Genomic DNA, 16735 nt, shown 5'->3' on the forward strand with positions numbered 1-16735 from the left:
ATAAGAACATAAGAGAAGCCAATGTTGGATCAGGCCAGTGGCCCATCCAGTCCAACACTCTGTCACACAGTGGCCAAAAATACCAGGTGCCATCAGGAGGTCCACCAGTGGGCCCAGAACTCCAGAGACCCTCCCACTCTTGCCCCATGAATATGGAGCATCACTGCCCCACATATAAGAACATAAGAGAAGCCAATGTTGGATCAGGCCAATGGCCCATGCAGTCCAATACTCTGTCACTCAGTGGCCAAAAATACCCAGGTGCCATCAGGCTCTCTTGGGGTATCTGAAGGGCTGTCCCTTACGGGAGGGCAGGGAGCTGTTCCTGTCGGGAGCAGAGGAGAGGACTCGCAATCATGGGTTTAAATGAAGGGCGGCAAGGTGCCGGCTGGGTCTTTGGAAAAACTTTTTGACAGTCAAGAGTTGTACAACAGTGGAATCAGCTGCATAGGGAGGTGGTGAGCTCCCCCTCCCTGGCAGTCTTGAAGCAGCGGCTGGACAAACAGGGATGCTCTAGGCCAGGGGTGGGCAAACGGGCTTAACATAAGAGCCACATAGAATAAATGTCAGGTGTTTGAGAGCCACAAATCACGAAGAAATATCACACACACGTTTTTATTGGATAACATGCAGATTTGCTTTTTATTAACATTAAACGAGACTGCCGAAAATGAAAACATTAAATAATACTGCCAGATATAAAAACAAAAGGGGTAAAAACAGATGCTGATGATGATATTTAAAGAGACAGATGCTGTCTCCAGGCCGGCCGGAGTGGGGGGCTTTGAGAATGCATTTAAAGTTGCTTTCTTACTCTGCTCCCCCCCCCACACCTGAAGCCTACCCAGGGAGGGGAACACTGGCTGGGGGAGAGAAGACCGGCTGGGGGGGGGGGGGAGGTTAGAAGAGAGGAAATTGCTCCGGTGATGAGCTCCCCCTCAGTGGCAGTCTTTAAGCTGGACAAACACTTGCCAGGGATGCTCTAGGCTGGTCCTGCATTGAGCAGGGGGGTTGGACCAGGTGGCCTGGATGGCCCCTTCCAATTCTGTGGTTCTGCGATTCGAAGACAGGCAAAAGGAAGTAGTGTGGCACGCAGCAAGTAGGTGATTTGTGGAACTCATTGCTACAAGATGCAGAGGATAGCCACTGAACTAATGGATTTAGGACAGAGGGACGGGTCTATTGTTATCTATTAGCCATGGTGGCAGGGGTCCTTTCGTAGAAAAAGAGGTGCAGGAGCTCATTAGCATAACTCATTTGCATAACTTATTTGCATATGCCACGCCCCCTGACATCACCGGAAGTGTGTCAGAAGGCGACACCCACCGCTCAGGCTCCACTGGACTGTTTTGGATTGCCAGCTATTGGGGGTGGGGGGGAACGTGCAGCTCTGTCCTCGCAGAGGAGGGAGAGCTTGTACCTGAATAAAACTTGGTCTTAAAGGTGCCACTGGACTGTTTTGGACTGGGGGGCCGGGGGTGGGGCTCTGCAGCTTACCTGGCTGCTTCTTGCTCTGACTGAGGGCTGCTGGGAGCAGGGGGTGGGGTTTGTTGCATGTGCCCGCCCCCTGGGCTCTTTACTGCTGGAGCTCCGCTCCTCTGTGCTCCTGCAGGAAATGACCCCTGCATGGTGGCCAAATGGGGCCTTCGATTTCAGAGGCAGGACACTTCTGTCAAATGCTGGGAAGCCGACCAGAGGAAGGGCTTCACCTGTTGGAAAAAGGATGTTGGCATCTGATCTAGTATGGTTGCTGTTTTTAGATGAAAAAGAAGCTGGAAATCTTTTTTGTGTTTTTTTTTTAAAAGGAGAGAGAGAGAGAGAGAGAGAGAGAGAGAGAGAGAGAGAAAAGTACTAGAGAGAGAGAGAGAGAGAGAATTGCATTCCAGTTGTGATAACATAACATAGTATGTTCTTACAACGAAAGTGTGTGAAGTAGTCACAACTGGCATGCTGTTCTCTTTCTCTACCTCTCTGTTTCCTTTATATATTAAAAAAACTAGCAGAAAAGATTTCCAGCTTCTTTTTAACCTAAAAATAGTTCCAGGAGATGAAACGCAAATCCACCTGAAAACAAACTAGGAACATCCAGATTCTCCCTTTTTAATGTTTTCCCCCTGCTTTTCGCGCGTGGTTGTCACCTTGCCAGTGTTTTGTGACTGGTGTTGCCAGTCTGTTTGTTCCTTTGGTGCCATTTGTTTGTGATGAACGCAAACAAAAAAAAAGGTACGACATTAATTTTGGCAGGAGAAATTCAGCACAAGGTGCGAAAATAAAGGGTCACTGGTTCAAGTTGCAGAAAGGACACATGAGGTTTTAACGGTCAGTCAGTTGAGAGTCACCTGGGCTGTTGCTCTCGAATGGACTGATGGACCTCCTGATGGCACCTGGTATTTCTGGCCACTGTGTGACAGAGTGCTGGACTGGATGGGCCATTGGCCTGATCCAACATTGGCTTCCCTTATGGTCTTATGTTCTTATGACTTAGAGTGGAACCACGTGGTTCTTTTAAACAATTCCCCCCCACACCCTGACAGAACGCATTCTCTGGAATTGCAGGTTAAAGGTAAAAGTAACTAAGGCACACAGCCTCGGAATCCCAGAGCCAGGCAGCTGTTGGCCCTCCAGAGGAACTGGTTGGCCACTGTGTGAGACACGATGCTGGACTAGAGGGGCCATTGGTCTGATCCAGCAGGGCTCTTTTTATGTTCTTATGAAGGCCTTGGCCTCTGTGCCTTGTTGCTGGTCCTCCAGAGGACCTGGTTGCCCCGTGTGAGAGAGGATGCTGAACTAGAGGGATCACTGGTCTGTTCCAGCAGGGCTCTTCTTATGTTCTTATGAAGGCCTTGGCCTCTATGCCTTGTTGTTTGCCCCTTTTTCTGAGTGAGCATGCTGGACTAGATGGACGCACTGGTCTGATCCAGCAAGGCTCTTCTGATATTCTTATCAAGAAAGGCCTTGGCCTCTATGCCCTGTTGTTGGCCCTCCAGAGGAACTGGTTGGCCTTTATGTGAGACAGGATGCTGAACTAGATGGACCACTGGTCTGATCCAGCAGGGCTCTTCTGACGTTCTTATCAGAGAAGGTCTTGGCCTCTATGCCCTGTTGTTGGCCCTCTAGAAGAACTGGTTGGCCTTTATGTGAGACAGGATGTTGGACTAGATGGACCACTGGTCTGATCCAGCAAGGCTCTTCTGATGTTCTTATCAAGGAAGGCCATGGTCTCTGTGCCCTGTTGTTGGCCCTCCAGAGGAACTGGTTGGCCTTTATGTGAGACAGGATGCTGGACTAGATGGGCCACTGGTCTGATCCAGCAAGGCTCTTCTGACGTTCTTATGTAACATCGGGGAGTAATTCATCCTTTCCCCTCTCGCCCTGGGGTACACATTGAAAATCACCACTGGCACCCCATGCTGCTTCTTAACTTTGTTGGTGAAGACTTACCTAGAGAATCCCCCCCCCCCCCGAGGGTAAAGCAGCTTTGTGAGCCATGCTCCCTCTAAGCTGTGGAGTCTTGTGAGCAAAAATTCTACTTTCTGAGCTACTGGCATTAAAGTTGTGAGTGAGTGATCTGGCGACTGGAGCCATCCTTCCTGAGTTAAGACAAAAATGTGTGAGCCGGAGACTAAAGAACTGTGAGCTAGCTCACACTAACTCAGCTTAGAGGGAATTTCCAGTGGGAAAATTAGGAGAGGAGAAAGCCATTAAAAGCTCCCTGTTAACTGCAGCCCTAGTCGCTGCAAACAAACAAACAAAAAAACACCCGGAAAAGCTGCCTAAAAGGATCGTGGAAATACCCGGTTAAATTTAATCTGGATCGGAGCCAGGGTTTCTGAGTGTTTAGAGAGTGCTAGGTTTGAAGCCATTGTGTCTTTAGATCGTTTTGTTCAGAAAAAGAGAAGACAGATGGGGGGGACGTTTGTGCCTAGTCCAAGGCCTTCTGGAGCAGACGCCAAGGCTTGGCAGCTCTTTTGACGTTCTCTCGCTCCCCCAGGTCTGTGTGCGAAGTCCAGTGGGAAGCTGAGTTTTTCACCCTGCAAGACAGTAACAGCAAGCTGGTCGCCGCTTTGCACGAAGCCAACGCCAACGTGGAGCAGTGGAAGAAACAGCTTGCGGCCTATCAGGAGGAGACAGAAGCGCTGCGGCTTCGAGTGAGTAGGGCGGGGAGGGGGACATCGGAGAGGGATGGGCGCAATGTTTCCTCTAGTTCTTCCCCCCCCCCCCACTGAGCGGAGCAGTTCACACCCTGAGCAGAACATAACGGCTGTGATCTTAAAGTGGGCAACGGGCAGTGCAAGACCCTGCATGGATCCAGGCTGCTGCTGTGCAGGGCTTCCAGCAGCCAGTCACCCGCACAGCTTAGAGGCAAAATGCTCCCTCTGAGCTGTGGAGTCTTGGGAGCAAAGATTCTACTTTGGGAGCGACTGGCATTGAAGTTGTGAGCGAGCGATTTGGCTCCTGCATCAGTTAGTTTGCTCTGGAGCCCTCCTTCCTGGGCTAAGGCGAAAACCTGTGAGCCGGAGGCTAAAAACACTGTGCGCTAGCTCACGCTAACTCAGCTTAGAGGGAACACTGCTCCTCACCAATGCTCCCTCTAAGCTGCGGAGTCTTGTGAGCAAAAAGTCCACTTTGTGAGCGACTGGCATTAAAGTTGTGAGCGAGCGATTTGGCTGCTGCATAGATTAGTTTGCTCTGGAGCTTTCCTTCCTGAGCGGAGACAAAAATGTGCGAGCCGGAGGCTCAACAAACTGTGAGCTAGCTCACACTAACTCAGCTTAGAGCAGGGGTATCGAAGTAATTTGTTCTGCGGGCCGGATCTGACATAAATGAGACCTTGTTGGGCCAGGCCGTGTGTGTCATAAAATGTAATGCCAGGTAGTGGAGATATAGACTATAAAAAGGACACAAACACAAAGATTTTTTCAGAGTTCTGAGTCTAGGACCCAGGTTAAAACATGAAATGGCTGAGTGATTAAGAGAGCCTGGCGAAGCAAGCGATGATGCAGCAGCAGTAGCAGAACTGGAAGGAGGAGGTGGCCTGATCTGGCCCCTGGGCCACATGTTTGACACCCCTGGCTTAGGGGGAACACTGGATGGGAGCCACTTGGCCTTGCAGAGACTTGATTTGGGTGCAGCCTGGCAGTCTGGATAAAGTTGCTGCTTCATAGGGCTTGTACAGAAGACTTGACCTAAGAGGCCTGCTGTGTGGGGTAGGGTTGCCAACTCCGACCTGGGAAATTCCTGGAGATTTGGGAGCAGTGCCTGTGGAGGGGGGAGTCTGAGGAGAGATTTGACCCAAAATACTGGAACTTCAGGGCATACGGTGAAGCTGGTGGGCTGGAGGTTCAGGACGGACAAAAGGAAACACTACTTGATACAGAGAGTGATTAAAATGTGGGATTTGCTGCCAGAACATATTGTGATGGCCAGAGGAATAAACAGCTTTAAATGGGAATGAGATGGACTTAATCTGTTGATGGCTACTAGCCATGGTGAGTGATGGGAACCTCCACATTCAGAGGTACGAATCCTCTGAATCCCAGAGCCAGGAGGCAACTTCAGGGGAAGGCCTCGGCCTCTCTGCCCTGTTGTTGGCCCTCCAGAGGAACTGGTTGGCCACTGTGTGAGACAGGATGCTGGACTAGAGGGACCACTGGTCTGATCCAGCAGGGCTCTTCTTATGTTCTCATCGGGGAAGGCCTTAGCCTCTCTGCCCTGCTGTTGGCCCTCCAGAGGAACTGGTTGGCCACTGTGTGAGACAGGATGCTGGACTAGAGGGACCACTGGTCTGATCCAGCAGGGCTCTTCTTATGTTCTCATCGGGGAAGGCCTTAGCCTCTCTGCCCTGCTGTTGGCCCTCCAGAGGAACTGGTTGGCCACTGTGTGAGACAGGATGCTGGACTAGAGGGACCACTGGTCTGATCCAGCAGGGCTCTTCTTGTGTTTTTAAGCACTGGCAGTGCCAGCAAGCGCTTCACGCCCCTCCCCCCACCAGTTAGTCCCACCTAAGAATTTTGGATTTGCTGCATTCGCCTAGGCTCAGTTCAGACATGCAGGTGACAGAAAGCTGAGGTTGTAAAAGTTCTTACACTTCAAGCGTTAGGCTCCGGATTGTCTTTCGAACTCTCCTCTATTTAAAATCACCTGCGTTAAGCTGCCTTATAATGCCTCGGCCCTTTGGTCCATCAAAGTCGGTATTGTCTACTCAGACCAGCACCAGCTGTCCAGGGTCAGGCAGAGAAAGGTCTTTCACATCACCTCCTAACTGGAGATGCCAGGGACTGAACCTACATGCCTAGAGGAATGCCAGTCACCTGACTTTGGGGTCAGGAAGCAATTTTCTCCACGCCAGTTTGACCAGGGATCCTGGAGGGTTTTTTCTTTGCCATCTTCTGGGCATGGAGCAGGGGTCACTGGGGGTGTGTGTGGGGGAAGGAAGTTGTGAATTTCTTGAATTGTGCAGGGGGTTGGACTAGATGACCCTGGGGATCCCTTCCAACTCCATGATTCTATGATTGATTCTGTGTGGAAAGCAGGGGCTCTTCCACCGAGCCACAGCCTCTCCCCAGCAGAAAGGGTACCAAACTTTTCTCCCTATCTTGATAATCTTTTCCTCTTTGGGAACAGTCAGAGCTGGAATCCAACACCTGCCCTCTGAAGCAGCCCCATTCCTTTTGCCCTTTTGGGATTCTACCACATCATTTTCACTTGCTGGGGAGGGGCGCTCCGTCAGCCATTTCCCATCTCTCTTCTGAAGTGGCAATGTGGAAGAATGACCTAAACCCCCCACCCCCACCCCACAGGCTAACTTGGAACGAGGTCAGACCAGAACAATGACTCATGCAGAGATACAGTGGGCAGGCTCCTGTTCAGTTGGGGTACTGTGGGATCTCAAGAGACTTAATCTATTCTCCCCTGTGCGCATTAGGAGTTCTCTCAGAGCACATTAATCAGCCCCGGCACACGGCCTGGGAATTACAAATTAATTAGATCCCACAGGAAGCGTGAGACACTCGTAGGAGAGACGATGTGCAGGCAATCATTCTGTTTCCAGAGACAGCCGTTCCGGGTTCCCCGTCTGGCCCCCTGGCTCTGCTGGGCAGCTGCCTGGTGTGGCAAAAGATGATCTCTGGCTGCTAAAATTAGCTGGCGTTCAAGGTCGTCAGGTCAGACGGGAGGCCGGGGAGGGAAGCAGACAAACGGACCCCTGTCAGGCCTCAGTAACAAGGCCCCCGCTGTGATCTCTGGCAAGGAGGGAGAGGTCGCTGCCCAGTCCCGGGAGACACATCACCCCTGCGCCATTGTTCGCATAGGGAGGAACAAAATAGAACTGCTCTTTTATTGTACTGCAGGGTGGACCTCACACTGCAGCAGACAGAGTGTGGCACAAACGTGTCATCCATGGGGAAAGGTCAGGTGCGGAGTCCTGTGAGCAAGAATTCTGCTTTGTGAGCTGCTGGCATTAAAGTTGTGAGTGAATGATTTGGCTACTGCGTAAATCAGTTTGCTCTGGAGCCGTCCTTCCAGAGCTAAGACAAAAATGTGTGAGCCGGAGGCTAAAAAACTGTGAGCTAGCTCACTTTTAACTCGGCTTAGAGGGAACACTGGTCAGGTGGTAATGCCCCCCCCCAAAAAAAAAACAACCCAAGGTTTTTGTATAGCATTAATTTCGAAAAATGTCTGTCTGCTTAAAACTGAGCGGTCATGGGAAATAACCTTCCTCCAAGGTGTTTTGAACGGATAATTTTAAATGGAAAGCTGGTGTGATGTAGTCGAACTCAAACCCGGTACGGATCCTTGCTTGCCAGGAAACCTTTTTGCATGATGTTGGACCACTCAGTCACTCTCAAGCAAGCCTACCCCACAGGGTTGTTGTGAAGATAAACTGGTGGAGGGGGGAGAACCCTGAGCAATTTGCAGGGAAGGATGAGACTGAAGTGCGCCAAGTTTGGTGTAGTGGTTAACAGCGCGGACTCTAATCTGAGAGTACCGGGTTTGATTTCCCACTCCGCCGCATGCAGCTGCTAGTGTGACCTTAGGTCAGTCACAAGTTCTCTCAGAGCTGTTCTCTCAAGAGCAGTCCTTGAAAGATCTCTCTCAACCCCACCTACCTCACAGGGTGTCCTGTTGTGGGGAGGGGAAGGGAAAGGAGGTTGTAAGCAATGCTCCCTCTAAGCTGTGGAGGCTTGTGAGCAAAGATTCTACTTGGTGAGCTACTGGCATTAAAGTTGTGAGTGAGTGATTTGGCTACTGCATAAATTAGTGTGCTCTGGAGCCATCCTTCCTGAGCGAAGACAAAAATGTGTGAGCCAGAGGCTAAAAAACTGTGAGCTAGCTCACACTAACTCAGCTTAGAGGGAACACTGGTTGTAAGCCGCTCTGAGACTCAAAAGCGAAGGGCGGGGTATAAATCCAATCTCCTCTTCTTCTTCTCTCTAATAAAATAATAGAGCCAGAAGTGTTTGGTTGGGATAGAAAATTCTCCTGCCGCTAGTTTTCTCATCAAGGATTTGTATCCTTGTTCTGCCTGGTTTTTCTGAAACTTCCCTAGCTGTGAAGTTTGTCGGAGCTAAGAGTTTGACAGCGTGGGAAAACTGAAGGGGTAACAATAATGGCACTTGAGAGGTTGATCCTTAAATGTGATATTGTGAGTAGTCCTCCTTAAGATGTAAAAACAATGACAAACATATTGAAACGTGTTTGCATTTGGCCGGAGCCGGGCGTCGGTAAGCCAGGCTTAATTTTTTGCGGCAGTTCTGCAGAAGTACAGAAAAGGCTATGGACAGATGTGCTACTTGGTGCAGAGCTGAGATCCCTTCACGCCTGAGCTTGCATTAAAACAGATCGGGTTTCTGGTCCTCATGGGTACCAAGGTACAAGGTACAAAGGAGAGAGCCAGTTTGGTGTAGTGGTTAAGTGCGCGGACTCTAATCTGGGAGAACCGGGTTTGATTCCCCACTCCTCCACTTGCACCTGGCTGGATGGCCTTGGGCAAGCCGTAGCTCTGATAAGAGCTGTTCTTGGAAAAGAGCAGTTTCTGTCAAGAGCTCTCTCAGCCCCACCTACCTTGTGGGGAGGGGAAGGGAAAGGAGTTTGTAAGCCGCTCTGAGACACCTCTGGGTAGTGAAGGGTGGGGTATAAATCCAATCTCCTCCTCCTCCTCTTCCTCCTCTTCCTCTTCCTCTTCTTCTTTTTCTTCTTCTTCTTTTCCAGTTTGGTGTCGTGGTTAAATGCGCGGACTCTAATCTGGGAGAACCGGTTTTGATTCCCCACTCCTCCACTTGCACCTGCTGCTGTGACCTTGGGTCAGTCACAAGCTCTGGCGCAGCTGTCCTTGAAAAAGAGCAGTTTCTGTCAGAGCTCTCTCAGCCCCACCTACCTCCCAGGGTGTCTTGTGGGGAGGGGAAGGGAAAGGAGTTTGTAAGCCGCACTGAGACTGCTTTGGGTAGTGAAGGGCGGGGTATAAATCCAATCTCTTCTTCTTCTTCTTCTTCTTCTGTTATCTCAGGAGCCAGAGGGACGGTGAATAGAATTTCCAGTGGTTGGTGGCACAGTTCTGCTGCCTTGCCACTTGCCAGATTGCAGGATTTTTGTTACAAAAGAAGACGCCATTCAGAATTAGAAACATTTTCGTGATTTTTGCAGGCTAGTGAATTTTTTTTTTTTTCTTGGTCTGGAAACCCGATGGCTTTCCATACAGAATTGAAACCTTTTGGTGTAGTGGTTTGGGGTTGTGGTTGAAAGCATGGACTCTGGTCTGGGAGACCCGGGTTTCATTCCCCTCGCCTCTGCATGCAGCTGCTGGTGTGACCTTGGGTCAGTCACAAGTTCTCTCAGAGATGTTCTCTCAAGGGCAGTCCTCGAAAGAGCTCTCTCAGCCCCACCCACCTCACAGGGGAGGGGAAGGGAAAGGAGTTTGTAAGCTGCTCCGAGACACCTCTGGGTAGTGAAGGGTGGGGTATAAATCCAATCTCCTCCTCCTCCTCTTCCTCCTCTTCCTCTTCCTCTTCTTCTTTTTCTTCTTCTTCTTTTCCAGTTTGGTGTAGTGGTTAAATGCACGGACTCTAATCTGGGAGAACCGGTTTTGATTCCCCACTCCTCCACTTGCACCTGCTGCTGTGACCTTGGGTCAGTCACAAGCTCTGGCGCAGCTGTCCTTGAAAAAGAGCAGTTTCTGTCAGAGCTCTCTCAGCCCCACCTACCTCCCAGGGTGTCTTGTGGGGAGGGGAAGGGAAAGGAGTTTGTAAGCCGCACTGAGACTGCTTTGGGTAGTGAAGGGCGGGGTATAAATCCAATCTCTTCTTCTTCTTCTTCTTCTTCTTCTTCTGTTATCTCAGGAGCCAGAGGGACGGTGAATAGAATTTCCAGTGGTTGGTGGCACAGTTCTGCTGCCTTGCCACTTGCCAGATTGCAGGATTTTTGTTACAAAAGAAGACGCCATTCAGAATTAGAAACATTTTCGTGATTTTTGCAGGCTAGTGAATTTTTTTTTCTTTCTTGGTCTGGAAACCCGATGGCTTTCCATACAGAATTGAAACCTTTTGGTGTAGTGGTTTGGGGTTGTGGTTGAAAGCATGGACTCTGGTCTGGGAGACCCGGGTTTCATTCCCCTCGCCTCTGCATGCAGCTGCTGGTGTGACCTTGGGTCAGTCACAAGTTCTCTCAGAGATGTTCTCTCAAGGGCAGTCCTCGAAAGAGCTCTCTCAGCCCCACCTCACAGGCAACACTCCCTCTAAGCCGTGGAGTCTTGTGAGCAAAAAATCTACTCTGTGAGCTCCTGGCATTAAAGTTGTGAGCAAACGACTTGGCTACTGCATAAATTAGTTTGCTCTGGAGCCATCCTTCCTGAGCTAGGGCAGAAATCTGTGAGCTGGAGGCTAAAGAACTGTGAGCTGGTTCACACCAACTCAGCTTAGAGGGAACACTGCTCCCATGGTGTCTGTTGTGGGGAGGGGGAAGGAGTTTGTAAGCCGTTCTGAGACTCCTACGGGTAGTGAAGGGCGAGGTTTAAATCCAATCTCTTCTTCTTCCTCTTCTTCTCCCCCCCCCGCCCCCGAAGCATGTGCAGACCTGCTCATGCCTTTACAGTTGTGTACCTCTGTGCAAAAGGATTCTGAGTCTCCTTTGCATTTGTCGCAAAACGGGGCCTCTCTGCAGTAAAAAGAGTCACCGGGAGCCCTGGGGGATTGCTGGAAGGGTCTTTTCTTTCCGCTCCCTCCTGCGCTGTGCCTCTGAATCCCTTCCCTGAAGTCTTTGCCAGAGCAATTTGCGGAATGCCTGGCGTGCTGACTGCAGGGTCAGTTGTCGCTGAGCAAGCCACCGTCACCCGGCCTCCTCCCAATCTCATTGGCATCGTTAATCTGCGGTTGTTAACGGGAGATATTCTGTGTTTTCTTTCTGACGGAGGGTCTAGAGATTGCTTCCGCACACGGATTTACCCCCAGCAGGGCGACTGGGAAGCCCCGCCATCCACAGAGTGTTGTGCTTATTCTGAGCACAACTTTAGGGTGTCCTTATTTTATTTGTGTATTTTGTTCAGTTTATATCCCGCGTCCCACCCTCCCCGCGAGCAGGCTCAGGGCGGGTTGCAGGACACATAAGGCATTACATTAAAACAGTAAATCGTCATCAATATCGCAAGTCGAAAATTTAAAAGTCAAAGAACACTCAGATCAGCATAAGACACTGCCTCATAGTGACGCTGTGATATACTTCTTCTGAGCGGTGACGTTGGCCGCTGGACGCGGGCCAGGGCTACCGATAGGGGAGGCTGAGAGATGGAAAGATTTGGGCGCCCAACCGCCTCAACTAAAAGCCCGGTGGAACAGCTCCGTCTTACAGGCCTTGCGGAATTGCAGTAGATCCCACGGGGCCCTGATCTTGATTGGTAGCTTGTTCCATCAGGCTGGGGCCAAGGCTGAAAAGGCCCTGGCCCTAGTTGAGGCTTGTTGGGCGTCCATCAGGCCAAGGACAACCAGAAGGTGTTGGTCTATTGCGCGCGAGGCTCTGTGGGGCAGTATGGGGAGAGACGGTCCCTGAGATATGTAGGACCCTGGCCTTATAGGGCTTTGGAAGTCCGCACTAACACCTTGAACTTGATCTTGGGACTGTCTCCTCTGAACCAGACTTTTCAAAACCCTCCTTTGACTGATTTCCCGACCCCCATGCAGCCACCCCACTCAGCCCCCTCCTTTTTGTCTCCACCCACAGCCAGTCTGGGGGAGGGGCAGGACTAAGCTCCGCCTTCAGAAGGGCGTAGCTAAGCGCTGCATTTCCCTCCTTCGGCACTTTGGTGCCAGTTTGATGTAGTGGTTAAGTGCGCGGACTCTAATCTGGGAAAACCGGGTCTGATTCCCCACTCCTCCACTTGCACCTGCTGGATGACCTTGGGTGAGCCATAGTTCTGCCAGAGCTGTTCTGGAAAAAGAGAAGTTTGTGTCAGAGCTCTCTCAGCCCCACCTGCCTCACAGGGTGTCTGTTGTGGGGAGGGGAAGGGAAAGGAGTTTGTAAGCCACTCTGAGTCACCTTGGGGTAGTGAAGGGCGGGGTATAAATCCAGCATCATCATCTTCTTCTTCTTCTTCTTCTTTAAAAAGAGCAGTTTCTGTCAGAGCTCTCTCAGCCCCGCCTGCCTCACAGGGTGTCTGTGGTGGGGAGGGAAAGGAGTTTGTAAGCCGCTCTGAGACTCCCTTGGGTAGTGAAGGGCGGGGTATAAATCCAATCTCCTCCTCCTCCTCCTCCTCCTCCACTTTCTCGGACTTTGTTTTTCTGTTCTTAGCTGAGTCACCGTGCCCCTTAACTGCCACTCAGCTGTGAGGGGTGTGTGAGGGGTGCCAGTCTATGGGGTGGCAGCTCTGTGTTAACGCCTAGGGCAGCAGCAAAACAGTGTGGGGATCGGGCCTGCGGTCAGATCATGCCGCTCTAGGATTCAGCGGAAGCTCTATGGTAAAACCTGAAGTGCTAGAATTAGGGTTCACCAGCCTCCAGGTCTGATCTCCGGCACTTAACAGCTGATCTCCAGAGTACGGAGATCAGTTCCCCTGGAGAAAATGGGTGCTTTTGAAGGTGGACTCATAGAATCATAGAGTCGGAAGGGGCCATCCAGGCCACCTAGTCCAACTCCCTGCTCAACGCAGGACCAGCCTAGAGCATCCCTGACAAGTGTTTGTCCAGCTGCTGCTTAAAGACTGCCAGGGAGGGGGAGCTCACCACCTCCTGAGGCAGCCGATTCCACTGTTGCACAACTCTGACTGTCAAAAAGCTTTCCCTAATATCCAGCTGGTACCTTTTGGCCTGTAATTTAAACCCATTATTGCGAGTCCTCTCCTCTGCTGCCAACAGGAGCAGCTCCCTGCCCTCTTCTAAGCGACAGCCCTTCAGATACTTCAAGAGAGCCATCCTGTCCCCCCCCCCCCAACCTCCCCTTCTCCAGACTGAACATTCCCAAGTCCCGCAGCCTTTCCTCACAGGGCTTGGTCTCCAGGCCCCCGATCGTCCTCATCGCTCTCCCCTGCACCCGCTCCATTCCGCCCACATCCTTTCGGAAGTGAGGCCTCCAGAAGTGCACACAAGACTCCAGGTGTGGCCTGACCAATGCAGTGTACAGCGGGACTATCACGTCTTGCGATCTGGATGCTACGCCTCTGTGGATAACACCCCAAGATCGCATTAGAGATCCATGAAATCACACCCCTCCTGACACCCTTCCCCTGACCAAGTTCCAGGTTCCCCCCTCCCCCAGGGTTGCCAGCTCTGGGTTGGGAAATACCTGGAGAGTTTGGGGGTGGAGCCTGGAGAAGGCGGGGTTTGGGGAAGGGCGGGACCTCAAAGGGTCTAATGCCACAGATCAGGGGTGTCAAACATGTGGCCCGGGGGCTGGCTCAGGCCCCCAGAGGGCTTCCATCAGGCCCGCAGTGGAACTGGCCATCTCCTGCTTCCAGTTCTGCTGTTGCTGCTGCGTCATAGCTTGCTTTGCCAGACTCTTTTTAATCACTTGGCCATTTCATGTTTTCACCTGGGTCCTAGACTCAGAACTCTGAGCATGAGATTTCAATGTCAATAAATCAAAAGTAGGTTTGCAGCTTACAGAGTTAATGTTTTAAGCATGTTTTTACTTTAAGTTAGAATCTTTGTGTTTGTGTCCTTTATAAAGTTTATCTCTCCGCCACCTGGCATTACATTTCATGACATACGTGGCCCGGCCCGACAAGGTCTCATTTATGTCAGATCCGGCCCTCATAACAAATGAGTTCGACACTCCTGCCATAGACTCCACCCTCCAAAGCAGCCATTTTCTCCAGGGGAACTGATCTTGGTCACGTGGAGATCAATTGTAATAGCGGGAGATCTCCAGGTGCCACCAGGAGGTTGGCGACCCTAGCCCACCCCCAAATCTCCAGGGATTTCCTAACCCGGAGTTGGCAACCCTTGCTAGAATCCTAGACTAGGTGGGGCTTTGGGCCAGTTTGGAAGTTTTTAGGGGCTCACGCTTCTCTTTCCGAACCATGAGGACTAGGATCTTGCAATTTTTAAAAAGCATACAGAGGAATATAGGTTAAGATGGAGGTTGACATTATCACATCGATTTAACAGGGGTGAGTGTCTAGAGGCTCGCAGTTCAAGCTTGTACCGGTTTCCAAACCTTGCCTTTCCCCCGAGCAGCTAAGAAATGCGCTCCTGAGAAATAAATCCTCTCGCCATGAATAATTGACTTTTGCCTACCTGGCGGTGCTCGAACCGGGAGGAGCACCTAGACTCCTAAATGGCCACTGGGGTTTACGCCGGTGTAAGTTTGCAGTGCCCCCGCTAGGGCAGGGATGGATGACGGAGCGGGGACTCCGGATCCAGCCCCGCCAGACTCATCCCTGCGTTTCGCATCAGCTGACCGGCTCTGCACGTAAGCGTGAAATGAGAGAGGAGACGGGCTCTGTAAGGTCACCTTCCTTACACAGATGAATGGGAAAGGAGGCCGCCGGGCAGAGGAGGCGACTTGCCGTATTCCAGCACGCGTGCCTCCCGCCATCTGGCACTGGCATAAAAGAAGAAGCAGTTTTTCCATTTTTGGTCCTTCGACTTTAGAAGGCCCACTCCTAGTCCCCTGTGACCGCGGAGGAAAGCTGTCACAGCCTCCGTCCCAGGAGAAAGGACTCCTGGGGTCCTCTCGCTCCTGCCTCTCTCTCAAGTCGATCTCCTGCAGCACGAGAAAAGAACATGACAAAGAGTGTCTCTCGGCACTTTAGCCTTCTCAGTTCCGCCCCCCAAGCCCCCTCAAGCTTTGGGGTTCCCCCCCCGGTTGCCCCCTCCTCGGAGACCTTTACAGGGAGCCTCGTTTGTTTACCGAGGCTTTGTGCATGAACAGCAGGCGTCTTTTTTTGGTGGGAAGGAGGGATTTGGGGTCTCCTAGGTGGCTTTTGTCTGTAATGCTGTAATAACGACGTGTGACCTGCCTTTAGGGTTGCCAACCTCCAGGTGGGGCCTGGGGAGCGTCTAGAGTGACTGACTGATCTCCAGACTACAGAGATCAGTTCCCCTGGGAAAAAGTCGGCGCTTTGAATGGGGTGGACTCTGTGGCGTTATACCCCACTGAAGTCCCTCCCATCCCCAAATACCTTCCTCCCCAGCGGCACCCCCAAATCTCCAGGAACTAATTAACTCACTCACTCTCTCTCTCTCTCTTTACACCAGTTTGGTGTTGTGGTTAAGAGCACAAACTCTAATCTGGGAGAACCGGGTTCGATTCCCCACTCCTCCACTTGCACCTTGCTGGATAGCCTTGGGCAAGCCGTAGCTCTGGCAAGAGCTGTCCTTGAAAAAGAGCAGTTTCTGCCAGAGCTCTCTCAGCCCCACCTACCTCACAGGGTGTCTGTTGTGGGGAGGGGGAGGGAAAGGAGTTTGTAAGCCACTCTGAGACTCCAAGTGAAGGGCGGGGTATAAATCCAATCTCTTCTTCTTCTTCTCTCAGCCCCGCCTACCTCACAGGGTGTCTGTTGTGGGGAGGGGGAGGGAGAGGAGTTTGTAAGCTGCTCTGAGACTCCCTTGGGTCGTGAAGGGCGGGGTATAAATCTAATCTCTTCTTCTTCTCTCTCAGCCCCCCTACCTCACAGGGTGTCTGTTGTGGGGAGGGGGAGGGAAAGGAGTTTGTAAGCCGCTCTGAGACACCTTTGGGTAGTGAAGGGCAGGGTATAAATCCAGTCTTTTCTCCTCTTCTTCTTCTTCCTCCACTTGCAACTGCTGGATGACCTTGGGCAAGCCGTAGTTCTGTCAGAGCTGTTCTTATTTTATTTTTCCACTTATACCCTGCCCTACCCCGCCAAAGCAGGCTCAGGGTGGCTTACACAAGATAAAATCCATTCTGGAAAGAGCTCTCTCAGCCCCACCTGCCTCACAATGGTGTCTGTTGTGGGGAGGGGAAGGGAAGGGAAAGGAGTTTGTAAGCTGCTCTGAGACTCCAAGTGAAGGGCGGGGTATAAATCCAATATCATCTTCATCATCATCATCATCTTCTTCTTCTTCTTCTTCCTCCCTCCCTCCTTCCTTCTCTCTTTTCTTCCTAGTTAAGGCAGGATGAAAAGTTTATTCTTACAAAAAAATCCATACAAAATATTTATAGCAAAAATACAAAATCTATACATTTCTGGTGTTGCCAAAGTTCTGATATTGAAGTAAAATGCAAGATCCACAGAGGGATCCTTCCTTCCTTCCTTCCTTCCTTCCTTCCTTCCTTCATTCTATGGAGACTC

General features: G+C 51.2%; 1 protein-coding gene across 1 annotated transcript in view; it reads left to right on the plus strand.

The window, feature by feature from the left end:
* The window catches only part of LOC107116982 (homer protein homolog 3-like), a gene marked incomplete at its 5' end in the record, with an annotated part of 25133 nt that overhangs the window by 1167 nt on the left and 7231 nt on the right, over positions 1-16735 (plus strand). The window contains one exon of the mRNA XM_015419015.1: positions 3992-4148. Within this exon, the coding sequence (XP_015274501.1) occupies positions 3992-4148 (157 nt within the window). The remainder of the gene's footprint in view (positions 1-3991; positions 4149-16735) is intronic.

Source organism: Gekko japonicus, unplaced genomic scaffold, assembly GCF_001447785.1.
Source record: "Gekko japonicus isolate JY-2015 unplaced genomic scaffold, Gekko_japonicus_V1.1 scaffold3739, whole genome shotgun sequence".
Classification (NCBI taxonomy): domain Eukaryota; kingdom Metazoa; phylum Chordata; class Lepidosauria; order Squamata; family Gekkonidae; genus Gekko; species Gekko japonicus.